Source organism: Anopheles merus, chromosome 2L (assembly GCF_017562075.2).
Source record: "Anopheles merus strain MAF chromosome 2L, AmerM5.1, whole genome shotgun sequence".
NCBI classification, from domain to species: domain Eukaryota; kingdom Metazoa; phylum Arthropoda; class Insecta; order Diptera; family Culicidae; genus Anopheles; species Anopheles merus.
Window position 1 is genome coordinate 29,845,221 of NC_054083.1, and position 13,041 is coordinate 29,858,261.

The 13,041-nt window shown below is 48.0% G+C and overlaps 3 protein-coding genes across 3 annotated transcripts; 1 reads left to right on the plus strand and 2 right to left on the minus strand.

Moving 5' to 3' along the window:
• Positions 1-1,250: 1,250 nt before the first annotated feature.
• Positions 1,251-5,184, plus strand: LOC121591825 (diacylglycerol kinase epsilon). The gene is made up of 5 exons (XM_041912831.1): positions 1,251-2,493; positions 2,572-3,119; positions 3,188-3,353; positions 3,422-3,582; positions 4,678-5,184. The coding sequence occupies exons 1-5, from the start codon at positions 1,836-1,838 to the stop codon at positions 4,795-4,797; spliced, it is 1,653 nt and encodes a 550-aa protein (XP_041768765.1). The 5' UTR covers positions 1,251-1,835; the 3' UTR covers positions 4,798-5,184.
• Positions 5,185-5,903: 719 nt separating this feature from the next.
• On the minus strand, positions 5,904-10,161 carry LOC121591826 (NAD kinase 2, mitochondrial). Its single transcript, XM_041912832.1, has 4 exons — positions 9,124-10,161; positions 6,904-7,616; positions 6,412-6,817; positions 5,904-6,344 (listed from the first exon to the last, which is right to left on the minus strand). The coding sequence occupies exons 1-4, from the start codon at positions 9,158-9,160 to the stop codon at positions 6,238-6,240; spliced, it is 1,263 nt and encodes a 420-aa protein (XP_041768766.1). The 5' UTR covers positions 9,161-10,161; the 3' UTR covers positions 5,904-6,237.
• Positions 10,162-10,890: 729 nt separating this feature from the next.
• Positions 10,891-12,977, minus strand: LOC121591827 (nascent polypeptide-associated complex subunit alpha). Its single transcript, XM_041912833.1, has 3 exons — positions 12,868-12,977; positions 12,032-12,178; positions 10,891-11,943 (listed from the first exon to the last, which is right to left on the minus strand). The coding sequence occupies exons 2-3, from the start codon at positions 12,156-12,158 to the stop codon at positions 11,435-11,437; spliced, it is 636 nt and encodes a 211-aa protein (XP_041768767.1). The 5' UTR covers positions 12,159-12,178; positions 12,868-12,977; the 3' UTR covers positions 10,891-11,434.
• Between the last annotated feature and the right edge of the window lie 64 nt (positions 12,978-13,041).

Below are 13,041 nucleotides of genomic sequence, written 5' to 3' on the forward strand. Positions count from 1 at the left end.
GGTTGAATAATGAACTGCGATGTAAACCACCAGCACTGAACAAGTGAGATTTGAGTAATAGTCATTGATGTTGATACCTACGTATCCGACCACACGACCATTCACATAGTTTTTGGCTTGGAATTTTCGCAGCGTATATACGCCATGAATAGATGAAGTTTGGCAATTACATTGTAAGAAAAGGACTGCAATATAATGATGAGTTGTAATACGCCATCTATTGAGCAAACCAATGAAGCTATGGAGCTTTCGTTTTATTTCTATGGATATTCGATTTTCTAGCCGCTTAAGCTTAATCTGTTGCGCTCGGGCATGTTTTTAATAAAGTTTGATTTGAAGATTTAAAAAAAGGTAAATTTAACTAATTCTGTAAAATGAGTGCTCTTGTAAATCATATTTCGGCTCCTTAACGTTGCTCAATTGACGTCACCTCAACGTTGTTAAGAAGCTGCTTAAAAGCTGCTCGCGCTCTGAAGCTGATTAAGAGCTGCTTGAAGCTATTGTTTTAAAAGATTTAAAATAGTTTTCATTTTCACTTAGATGAATCATTTTCTCAATATTATGCCAAAACTCTTTAAACATATATAGAAAACTACCCAAAAAATATATATATGTTTAAGTGTTTTAAGTGAATAATTTTATTAGATCTGTAACATAAGATGGTGATCGAAATTGTTCTGCAAAGTTGAGCTCAATTAGTAAATAATTGTTTAAAATAGATTTCTTTTACATAAACAGCAGTTTGTTCGTTACGGAAATAAACGTAATTCCTCTAATTCTCTTTAATTATTCTTCTGAGTTTTCATTAAGTTTATGATAGTCTCTACGCTCTACCTATGTTTTTTTTTCTTCAATTTTTTTTTTGATAGGTCAAGATTATTATTTTGTTTATTTGTTAGGGTTTATTTAGTTTTAAGTCTGCTTTATTTAGCCTTGATGGCGGATATTGAATTAATAAATAAAATGAAATGAAATGAAATTCAACCAAAATGAGAGGTTCTTTGTGCGAGTGTAAAAGACCTTTCTAATTGAAGGATTTCCTAGCAGGGGTGCTAAACCGATGCGAAAGCTTCCCACTTTCAACAAACGAAAGTTTTATTTCGTTATTAACGTATTAGTTGTCACACAATGAATCTAATAAACACCACTTACCTTTATTATGTAATAAATACGTATAAATATGAAAAATTTCCAAAAAATAAAATAATTTCTTTTAACATTATTTTGCCTGGACGTCAACCGAATGTCCGGGAGGGCCGACCGCAGTGCACATCTGGTTTGTTTACATACATCAACTGTTCGTGTTCCAGCACGGGCGAAAGCTGGGCTGCATTTTCTACGCCGTTGCACTTACGCAGGCTAAGTGTGTCAGTATTATTCCCACGCAAAAAAAGAAACAAAAAAAAAACAACAAGGAACGACTGTTTTGTACGGGTACTATAGTGTTTAGTGTTTTGGTGCTGTGTTGTTCAATGCTTATCATCCGCACGTGCATCGGTACCATCGCAACGGTAGTAAGGTTGCACACTGCACCAAGCAAACCAGCGAAGAGAAGGTGCATCTGCAGCAGCACTGCACCAGCATCATTTGCATTCCGGTGAAAGTGGCCAAGGGGGTTGTGTGCATGCAAGCAGGAGCAGCAACACGCTCACCAACATTCCAGCGAGATCGGTCCCAGTAGTCGTAGTAAAGTAAAGTAAAGTAATCGCCGTGTAGGAGCGCCCTTTTTCGGCCCACCTCTCTCCTTTCCTTCCCTTTCTCTACCTACTGCTGCGAGCCCAACAACATCAACAAACTAAACGGTGGTCGTCTTAAGGGTTAGCCGAACCCCCTTAATGCGCTTCTCGCTGCGTCCGTTCTCGAATACTGGCGTAATGCTCGACTTCAGCTTTACGCTGTTCGTGTCGGTGCTGCTCGGGCTGGGCCTGATGTGGCTCGCCGGGCGGTACTTCCTGAAGGAGGACGTCGTGTACATACCGGATAACTGCCGCCGCCACGCCTGGAAGTCGGTGAAGCTGCTGGCGCGCAGCTGCGTCTGTTCCGTGTGCGATACGTCCATGTCCTCGAACGGGCATTTCTGCGAGAGCTGCGGCGTCTGCTCGGACAACGGGTGCGTGCGCAAGGCGGACGAGAAGTTCCCCTGCAAGCAGCTGCGGATTCGTACGCGAGCGGACGACGGCTCCACCTGTCGGCACCTGTGGGTGAAGGGCAATCTGCCGCTCGGGTCGGAGTGCTGCGTGTGCCGGGAGGATATCGATCAGACCTCGGAGCTGGGGCTGTTCGGGCAGCGGTGTGCCTGGTGCCAACGGATGGCACACGATAAGTGCTTCAGCGAGGTGTCCTCGACACTGTGCGATTTTGGCCCGTTTAAGGAGATGATCTTTCCACCGAAATGCATACTGGCGTCGCGCAGTAAGGTCGCCCAGAAGGTGCATCTGACCGGGATTATACCGCCTGAATGGAAGGCGAATTGGCGACCACTGATCGTGGTTGGTAAGTGTATTGATTGGGGATTGAAAACTAAAGGCAGCGGCATGTCTTGACCAATGTAATGCCATCGTATCGTTTTAGCAAACTCCAAATCCGGCAGCAGCGGTGCCGACCAGGTCGTGGCCCTCATGCGCGGCATCCTTCATCCGCTGCAGGTGTTCGAGCTCGGTCAGCACGGGCCGCACGAAGCCCTGCAGTGGGCCATACACGCGGCGCCCACCCGCTGCCGCATACTGGTTGCCGGCGGTGACGGCACAGTAGGCTGGGTGCTGAACACCATCTTGCAGATGAAGGTTGAGCCACATCCGGAGGTGGCCATACTGCCGCTCGGCACGGGCAACGATCTGTCCCGCGTGCTCGGATGGGGTGCCGAAGGGCCGGACGAATTCGATCCCATCGATTACCTGACGCGCATTGCACAGGCGGAAACGGTACAACTGGATCGCTGGCTGGCGGAAATCAACACACACTCCAGCTTGGCAAGGTTTCACGTGCCCGGTTTCAGCCAGTCGCGCCACTTTTACATGTACAACTATTTGTCGGTCGGGGTGGACGCGCTGGTCACACTGAACTTCCACAAAGCCCGGGAAAGTTCGTTCTATCTGTACAGTAGCCGGTTTGTGAACAAGGTAATAATAGGTAATGATTGGCTGGTGAATAGTTTCTAATTGAACCGTTTCTCTCATGCCACTGCTAGCTACTGTACCTTTGCTTCGGCACGCAGCAAGTGGTGCAGCAGGACTGTGTGGAGCTGGAGAAGCACCTGGACCTGTACCTGGACGGTGTGCGCATCGATTTACCTTCCCTGCAGTCCGTCGTCGTTCTGAACATCGATTCTTGGGGTGCCGGCGTTAAGCTATGGGGTATGCAATCCGTCGCGAAGAAGCGCATCTCAAGCAGCAATTGTACCAAACTTTTCGTCCCTTTTTAGAGATGAGCAAAAACTCTCCCACGCACAGCATAATGAAGGAAATTCACAGCATTTCCGACGGCATTTTGGAGGTGTTCGGTGTGGTTTCGTCCTTCCACATAGCTCAGCTGCAGGTGGGCCTCAGCAAGCCGGTCCGCCTCGGGCAGGCAAAAAGTGTGCGCGTAAGTATCTTATTAGGGTAACTGTACCAGTATTGGGCAGGTTAGTGCAACAGTTTCACAAAAACTGCTCATATATGAACATTTTTTAATGATTTTTCATAAAAGTGACGTTAATTTGAGCCATAAACTATCGTATTATGTTGTGCCGTTTTTTATTTGCCGATTTAAATGTATTTTTGAGAGATATTCGTGAAAATACAAACACTGCTTTTGTTCCTATTTTTCCGGCAGGCTGTGCTCCTAGTTTCGGCAACGCGAATACGGGTCGGAAAATGTTTAAATCAATGCAAATAGGTAGACAAAAATGTTTAAAACAGTTTTACACTCCCGCTTTCCTAAGATTAGTGTTGAAAAGTAGTTAAATTATTAATTTTATGTTGCCCATTTTGGTCATTTTACTGGCAGTTTTTAGTCACTTTGATGTGAGTTACAAACAAAGTAGGCATTGAAGAAAAGAGACAGTCCGATGGCTGCAGAGTACGTCTCCGACTGGCGCACAAGTTATTATTTTCCTCTCAAGTTATTTATAGTGAAATTGGTGATATTTGATAAAGAAATGTCGTATTAAGTGTCGACATACGGATTTTAGTGTTCTGATCAAGTTTTAAATGAATATTCAGCAAAATCAAAAGTGTGTTATTGTTTCAAGTTTCGGCAGGAGCCCCCTGCATTGATCGGTCAAAAATCAACATTTAGCTACCTGTTTCGGCAGCATTGAAAGTGAATAATTACTTGTTTTTCGCGATTTTAAAATTCCAAGTGGGCTAGCATCAATTCTGTTTTTTCATTCATTGTTTTTTGGTTTCTCTTAATAACGAAACCTGCCGAACTGTTGGCTGACAGCAAATCTGCCGAAAGTTTTTGAACTCTGCACATTTAGTTTGATATTTTGAAAAATATACAAGGAAATGATTTAAAACTTCGTATATAAATAACAAATGAACATAACTCTATTTAAAAAAAAATTCTGTTGAGCCAATTTCAACGCGTTTTTAGTTACCCCGCCAAAAACAGGTACACTGCCGGAAACTGGTACAGCTACCCTATTTATACGTTATAAATATAAATCAACTAACTACGCATTATTCTTTCCAGATCGTCCTAAAACGAACGCTCCCGATGCAGGCGGACGGGGAACCGTGGATGCAATCGCCCTGTGATATTAACATTCAACACTACGGCCAAGCGACGATGCTGAAGGACGTAAAGAATTGAGCCTTTACGTACGCAAGCTGCCATTCACGATTACTTAAAAAAAGGCGGATCGAATCTAAGGTGTTGATCGAACCACGCTCCACTCAACAGGAATCTCCAAACACGTGTTGGTCTCTCGCATCTTATTATTACTGTAGCGTAGTAGTGTAGCGTCGCGCCTCACGCAAACGGGTTATTATTCGCGAACCAAGGAATTGACGGAGAAGCCAAAGTCCCTATTTATTGTTGAATTTTCGCACGTGTCTGTGCGTCGTGTGTGCGTGTGTGTGTTTGTTGACAATGTGTGTCAGTGGGTAATCTTTGCTTGCGCTCAGTATTGAATCGAAGCAATCCACGTTTTTCTTGTTGTTCCACCTTCTCACTATATAAACTTATTAGGCTGTATAACCCCCTTCTTCGAGTAATATGTCTCAACGCAAAAACCACCTTAATATTAATCCCACGGAAAGGAAAAGTTTACTCGCTGTGTACAATTTTATGTCTGTTAAAAATCCACCACAATGGTACTTTGTACTCGCGCCAAATTAACGTTTTTTAAGCTCTCGCTGAATCACTGAAACTGCGGCTCAACACACTGATCTCATACACACTTAATATTTAACATATATACATAGAACTACGCCGGAATAATCGGCCCGCGCGAAGAACTGCATAATCTTGCTGCAAATCTTGTTATTGACCCGGGCGAGGGGAAATGATTTTACACACGCCCAGCCACAGTGTGCGTAATTAGCTTAGCTTAGGTACTAGCAGGGCGGCGAGTGGTGATGGGGCGCTTCCATTTACTCTACCAAATATCAATAATATTTACCAAGCGCCCAGGAAGCCGTCGGATGGATGTCGGAAGCAGAAGCCACGGCGTCTGAAGGCGAAAGATTCACTGATAACGGCGTTGTTGCTAGTGATTGTTACACAGTGCGACAGAATAGAAGGTAAACAAACTATGTCCACCCTTCCACACCACCAGCCGCGGCATTGAAGGAAAGGCGTAATAATAATATTAAGTCGTATGCGGCTGCGTATGAGCATTTTCGTGCGCAATTATTGTGACCATGAACGGAAGAGGAAAAGAATAGAGCAGGGGGGGGGGGGGGGGAGGCGATATGTATATGTATAAAAAATGATACCAAATTTATTACACTTTCTACTTACAGTATAATTGCATACGCTATCGTGCTCGCGTGCGCGTACGTGTGGTAGGGGCGGGGTTAAGGAGAAGGGCGGGGGTCGATAAATAAATGCACCATATGCACCACCTTTCGGTAGTGCATCACTGCAATAACTTACACAATTAAGGGGCCGTTTTTTCATATAATCAAGCGTTTTTTTTTGTGGTATCCCAACCAGGAAGAGCTCGGGAACTCGTGCGATGTGCGGAGTTTCGAAAGAATATTAAAAAAACAGTCCAGTAACAAGTAACAAAAGCAAACTTCCCATCAATCAGTCATCCATATCGATCGTGAGCAGCGAATCTTCCGGATACACTTCCAGCAAGGCACGCGCACCATCGTTGAAGTTGTACGCAATACTACCATCTATCACGAGACCTGCAACAGGAAAGCAAACCGAGAATCAGACCGAAACCACCGTGCTGCACCCAAACCGTCGACTTACTCGCATCGACACAGCGCGATTTGACGAATATCTCCTTGGCGAAGCCGCGCGACTCGAGCCCCTTCGGGTTCGGCCACACGCCCACACAGATCTGCTCGCGGATCGAGTAGCACAGCCGGGGGTCATCGGGCGCAAACACTAGATTATCGTTGTACTCCTGCGACACGGACTCGGGATCGATCGTGTCGAGCGGGCTGCCCGTCTGGCCCGTCCGTTTGCGCACGATCGCTAGCAAATCCTTCACATTGTTCGTCGAAAGCCGGTTCATGCTCGTCAGCCACGAGGTCGAGCCGGTGCCGGTGCTGACGCACAGGCCGGAGCTTTTCGTTTTCGTCGTAACGTCCGAGCTGTCGATGCGCAGGTGCAGGTGGGACACGCGTGCCGAAAGCATCTCACCGATGAAAACCTGCCAATCGCGATTGGTAGTGCATTAGTGTGCAATTCCATTGATCAAACCTAACCTCCGTCCCCCCCCCCTCCCCCTGTGCTTACCTCGTTCAGCGCCAGATAGGGCAGAATGCGACTCTTGCCGTTCGGTGCGGTCGACATTACCTCCTGGTGCTCGACCGGCTGCGAATGGAACTCGTGTAGATCCATCGGCGACGGTCGCTCGGTCGTGGCCGCACCGACCAGCGTCGTGCGGATGCGGGACCGATGCATCCACCGGAAGTCTTGTGCAATGATCCGCCGGACCGCTTCGTCCACCTGCACCGAGTACTGCTTCGGCAGCATGAGCCTGCCCTCCGAGCGGCGCGGATCCGAATTAAACCCAACGACGGGCGTTTTCTTCCCGTTCGACAGAAAGAAGGGGCTGGCCCGGCCGGCCGCCAGCAGAAACGTCCCGTCGCCCCCGATCGGTACGATCAGGTCGGCCCACTGCAGCGCGTCCTTGTGGATGGTGATCCGGTTCACCACCTGCACCTCGATGCCGTGCTGCTGGAACGATCGCACCACCTGCCGCTCGACGTCCTTGTGCAGGTGGTGGTAGTACTTGAGCGCATCGTAGTCGGTGCCCCGGTCGCGGATCTTCTGCTCCAGACACTCGTCGCTCAGCTGCTCCTCGCGGATCTTTTCAAACTCGAGCCGGGTCAGCTTCGACACGACGAGCACGCGGCGCAGCTGTTCCCGCGCGCCGCTACCGAACTGGCGGCGCTGCTGCTGCTGCGCTTTCAGGGCATGCTGGAGCGTGGTGTGGTGGTGGAGTCCTGCAAGCGGAAAAGAGGTATAGGGGGAAGGGGTAAAGCTGTTTGCAAAGCATTTGTTTGTCGCGGAAAAGTAAGCGCCGAGAACAACAAGCGCACGTTGACAAAATAAGAACACAACGCCGGTTTTTATCTCACTTCACGTCGCAACAGATAGGGGTTGTGAACAACAACAACAAAAAAAAGAACCTAAAAGGCTTCGGAGTAATGCAAACATTTGTCGGTGTCGTCGTAGGCTACACATTTTGCACAACAAGTGGCAACGATTGGTACGCGCCCAGAGCTCCATCCCAATAAATATCTTATCTGTCACATCTGCCAGCGCGGCCTACTGGATGGGTCATGTTTGTGTTGTGGGAGGCGAATGGAGGCCTACTCTGATCAGATTATGAGGCCGAACTGTTGAATAAACCCATACCCATCTATGTAGCTGCTGAGCTGTACTGAGGATGATGGCGCCATCAAAAACCTTATATTACGCGTAGCAGCAGCAGCACGACCGATCGATAAGATGTCGATGATGGTACAACACTCCCCCTCGGCAGTGGGCTTCATTGATTGATTAGCGTCTAGGTTTCCTCTCTGTTTCATGCGTCTATCTCTATTGCCACCGGAAAACACAGCCAGCCAGCAACAAAAACACACATGACGCATCTTATTAATCGTTGTTCAATCGTCTGAATGAGCATGATTGCCCTTTCACGCAAAAAGGAAAAAATCTAAATCGTAAAAAAGGCTTCTTGTTCAAGTGGTGCGGTACAGTGTCGGGTCATCGTTGTCGTCGTAGTCGGCGCCGTTTGCCTGACCATGGGGGGCATTATATAGTAAATATCTATCCGCGAAATCTGTGCGCCCCCCCCCCCTCTCTCTCTCTCTCTCTCTCTCTCTCTCTCTCCCTGCACGGGCGAATGTGTTGGCCAGTTTGGGGTGTGTTCGGGGATGGGGTGAGCTCTCTCTCACACACACACGCAATACTTCGCAATCAATAGGGGGCTGATAAGATTGTGCCATCATACCCGCGGCTGTGACGTTCCGCGCTCTTCTCCCGCCGTTCGAATGTGATCTTGCGCCGGAAGGCAAGACGAACGAAGGCTGCAAATATACGTCAGAAGACAAAGATTGGCCGTTCGGGTTTTTTTTTGTGTTTCTTCCTGTCTGCCTGCCTGCGAGACGCAAATATGTGTTGGGTTTGGGCACGCCGTTCTTTTGACAAATGTCTGTGGAGTTCGCTGTGTTAATTATTCTTCAGATTAACACAAGTCCCCTGCTTTCATACAGTGGACAAAATAAAAACGAAACAACACGCGTCATGTTGCTAGGTAACTGCTGATTTCGTTCACACTTTGCACACGCCTGCTACTAGGATTGACCTTTCACCCTACAAAGAATTTAGAAGGAAAGTGCATGAACCGGTTTTTGTGAGTGTCTTTTGCAAAGTATGCGAAGTGCAACCGGTTGGCTTGACAATAATGGGGCTTCGAGCCTTTCCCAACCCCTTTCGCTCACTCACCTGAAACATGCCGCAGCAGTTGATGAAAGTGGAACATTTGTGTTTGAACGCGAACGGAAAGCAAACCTACTGTACTGTTGCTCTTAGTTTCGTTCCCTTGTTCGGTGCACTTGAACTAAGAAGACGAGCTGTTTGCGGATGACTGCTTGCACCGACGGGAAATTCCAGTATCCTCCACAGCACCCAACCCGCGGTGCCGTTTTCCCGTGTGTCTTCCTTTAACCTTGAATACACACACACACAGTCAGTGTACTGCTTACACGCTCAGCAGATTACATCGCGCATCGTGTTAGCTGGTTTCGCTGGGGATTCGCAAAATGCATTTAAACACAAACGCACACACACACACACGCTCCCAGCACCACAGCACACAGTGGAGGAAGTAGTGGGGAAGTAAGCGGAAAGGAAACAGAAACCTTAACCAAGCCACGGATTTGACGGGGGGACGGTGGATATCTTCCTGAACTTTTTCTGTTCACTGTTCACTGATCACTCGCTCGCTACCAGACACAGGCACTACGACGACGACGACGACGACGGCGGTTTCTCGACCGTTTGCTTGCACACGCGTCTCGCTACTGATAAGGATATTCGACGTAAGCACACGGAGCAGGCCCGTTTGGTGGCCGGTGGGAACCGAAAGCCCCGGGACTTCGAGCGGCGGGCGCGATAAGAAGTGATGGTGTGGAATGATGATGCTGCTGCTGCTGCTGCTGCTGAGTGCCCTCCACTCTCGCTACAGCGGGTACACGATCCGCTCCGCTCGGTTATCGTACAAGCTAGTGGAAAATTACCAACCTAGGAGAGTTTTCTTTTTTCGAGTTTTCCGGGAAAACTCACACTTGCTCCATTCGTTTTGCTGCAGCGCTACGAAAGGAAACACGATAAGGCTTTTCTTGTAGGAAGGACACAATTGCACAGCTTCTTTCTTGTTTCGTGCCTTCCTGACTGAATGGGGAAGGTAAATATTTATAGATGGCAAAAATGCCGGTGGCCCACAATTCGCGAATTATCAACCCACCGGGCCGGCCCTCCACCCGTCCCTTTCATACCTTCCCGAAAAACATATGGAAATGACAGTGAGTGAGTTGTTTGAAATTGTGGGGCTCCCAATTCCGATCGGGGGCGGTTAAAAGGTTTGACAGTTTGTGTAACAATTTGTAGTAAAAATGTCACTAAAAGGATTGAAATTTGAACTGAAATTAAGAGAATAATGTTGGCACCAACAAACTTTTATAAATTAACGGCACATTTCGAACAATAATGTTTGCTTCCTCCTTTGCTCCGTTGGGGCACGCTCGCAGAGTACGGAATGATTTGATTTTGAAATGAAAATCTATTTCCAAATGGAGGCTTGTGCTTTTTCTTCTTCGAATAGATTAGGCCAGAGAGGTGAGGAAGGTTTAAAAAAAAACACGAACTTAAGGGTCGCACAATGGGTTTTGTTCGTGTTAGTTGAAAAAAAACCCATCAAAATTAGCTTAACAGTCGCTTCTAAGCAAACTTTTATTCTTCGAAACGTATTTTATCTTCCTAGCGTAGGTTCCACGCTCCCTTTTTGTTTTTTTGGTTAAATACCATGTTTTAGATGGTACGGTATTAGTATGAGTTATGTGACAACACCGGTTCAAAACACGCCCAACACCAACTGAAAACGGAGAGAAAGCGAGGGCTAAAATGCATAGAGCGTTTGCACCTTTGAGATCTCGCAAAATAAAGATGTATGCAGAGTGGAAACATCTCCACCGGCCTGGACTTACAGAAAGGTTCTCTTTTGTAGGTTTAGGTTTTATTACCGTTTACGATATAATCTTAGCATTCGGTTTTACTTGATGTAATGTTAGAGGGGTTAATGAAGGTGCAGCCGCAGCAGCAGCAGCAACAGCAACAATATCAAACACGCGAACGAGGAAGCGCACGCAAAATGCCTTGCGCCAAAAAAGGCAGTCTCTTTCGCGCTTGCGCACACACACATACACGCACATTCTTTTGTGCCTGTTGCAATCGACATCTTTCCAGAGCACTAGATTAGCTTCCTTCCAAAATCCAGAAACGCCCTGCAACAGGCGACACAACCGTGCACGAAGAAGTGGGGGATGTTGTGTGTCCGTTGTAACGTATTTTCCGCGCACGTGTGCTCACGATGCTTGCCCACACATGGCCTTCGGCTTTGGGCGGGGGTACGGGAAAAGGGCTTGTGAAAAAACACTAACAGAGACAAACTAATGTTTTTGTTGTTGTGGTTGTTCTTCTTGATGTTGTATGTGTGTGTGTTTTTGTGTGGTGCAGCGCTGCCGAACAAATTACATTATTACATGGTTAGCTCCATGATCGCGTTCACGATGTCGTTTTCATTGTTCTTGAGCGCGCGGATGGCCTTTGCACGTTTCACGTTCGCCTGGGACATGACCAGATCGATGTCCTTGTCGTCGATGCCGGTATCGTCCACCTCCTCCTCATCCTCCTCGGCGATCGGGGTCACGACGTTCGTCGAGCTCGACGCCTCGCCGGCGGCCGGTGTCGCTTCCGGCGCCTTGAACTTCTCCGCCGCCGCCACCTGCGCCTGCTGGGTGAGATCCTCGATCTTGGCCTCGCCGAAGATGATGTAGGTGTCGCTGTGCGGGTTCTTGTACACGTCCGGGTTGTTTATCACGAACAGGATGTTCTTGGACTTCCGGATCGTTACCCGGTTGACGCCCTGGACCGGCTTCAGCCCAAGCTTGGACATGATCTTGCGGGCCTTCTTCTCGCCGCGCGACTGTTTCGCTTTCGAGATGTCCGGGATTTCACCGGCGGACAGCTGTGTCGTTGCAGCGGCACCTGAAGGCAAACAGGAGAGCCATAGAGAGGTTAGATGAGAATGAAATGCATTTAATTGTGTGGAACTTCGATTGAAATCAAACTTTACCTGCATCTTCCAGATCCGGGATAGAATCCTCGGTCTCTGTGTCACTGAGAGCATCTTCCAGCTTGGCTTCTGTGGTTCCGCTGGAGGCGGCGGCCGCACTTTCCGTAATTTCAGTCAACTCCGGCATGTTGAGAGGTGAAGGTCAAGCTAGCGGTTGTGAACGGGAGTACGCGGTACGGTAAATGAAATGAAAGAATGGAGGTTTTTCGTTAAAAATTACTTCACACACACTGAATAGTAGGCTTCTGGATCGATCGAGGAAATACAGCACACACTTCCGGGGCCCGGGCCACCGCGCAATAACTGGAACGTCAAAAGGAAAGAACGCACAGAACGCATTGAATGTCATGTGTGGAGTTGTGCGAGTGTGTATGCACGCATTAGCGAAGAAGTGTGTGCTACGGGCCGCAACCGCAGCGAAAGGAAAACACACAATCTCATTTTGCGGTCGCTGCGCGCCTATCGCCCTGGCAAATGTCAACATTGTGCTGAGCAGCATCAAATATCACTTCCAGTCGAAAATGCACAAACCGCACCCGCCAAAAAAACGAACCCTGTTCCATGCGGTTTTACCACACTTCAGGTCTTTGCAAGCTCACAACACAGCCGGGGTATGGGGTATGGATGTGAAGCCGGCGCACTTGACACAGCGCCGGGGCGGTACAGAACGGTGAGCAGCCAGCCCGTACACGGCATTTCGACAGCAAAATGCTTGCAAAAACCAGTTTTCCACACATTTTTGGCACGCGTGCATAGTTGCTGCTAGCGGTCCGGCACTCGGAAGTGTATTTCGAGGGTAATTTCATGGCGAATTTCAGTCAGAAAACACTACTTACACCAGTTATATCGCAAGGTACGAAACGCGGTAAGAGCTCGAGAACGAGATGCCGGAAGTTTAGTGATGGACGTACGAGAGCGGACTCTGATGGAGCGAAAAAGTTCCGACAACGGAACGGATCCGATCCGCTCCAGCACAGGGGGCAGGGTAATTTGGGTTTTTTTTTTGCGGA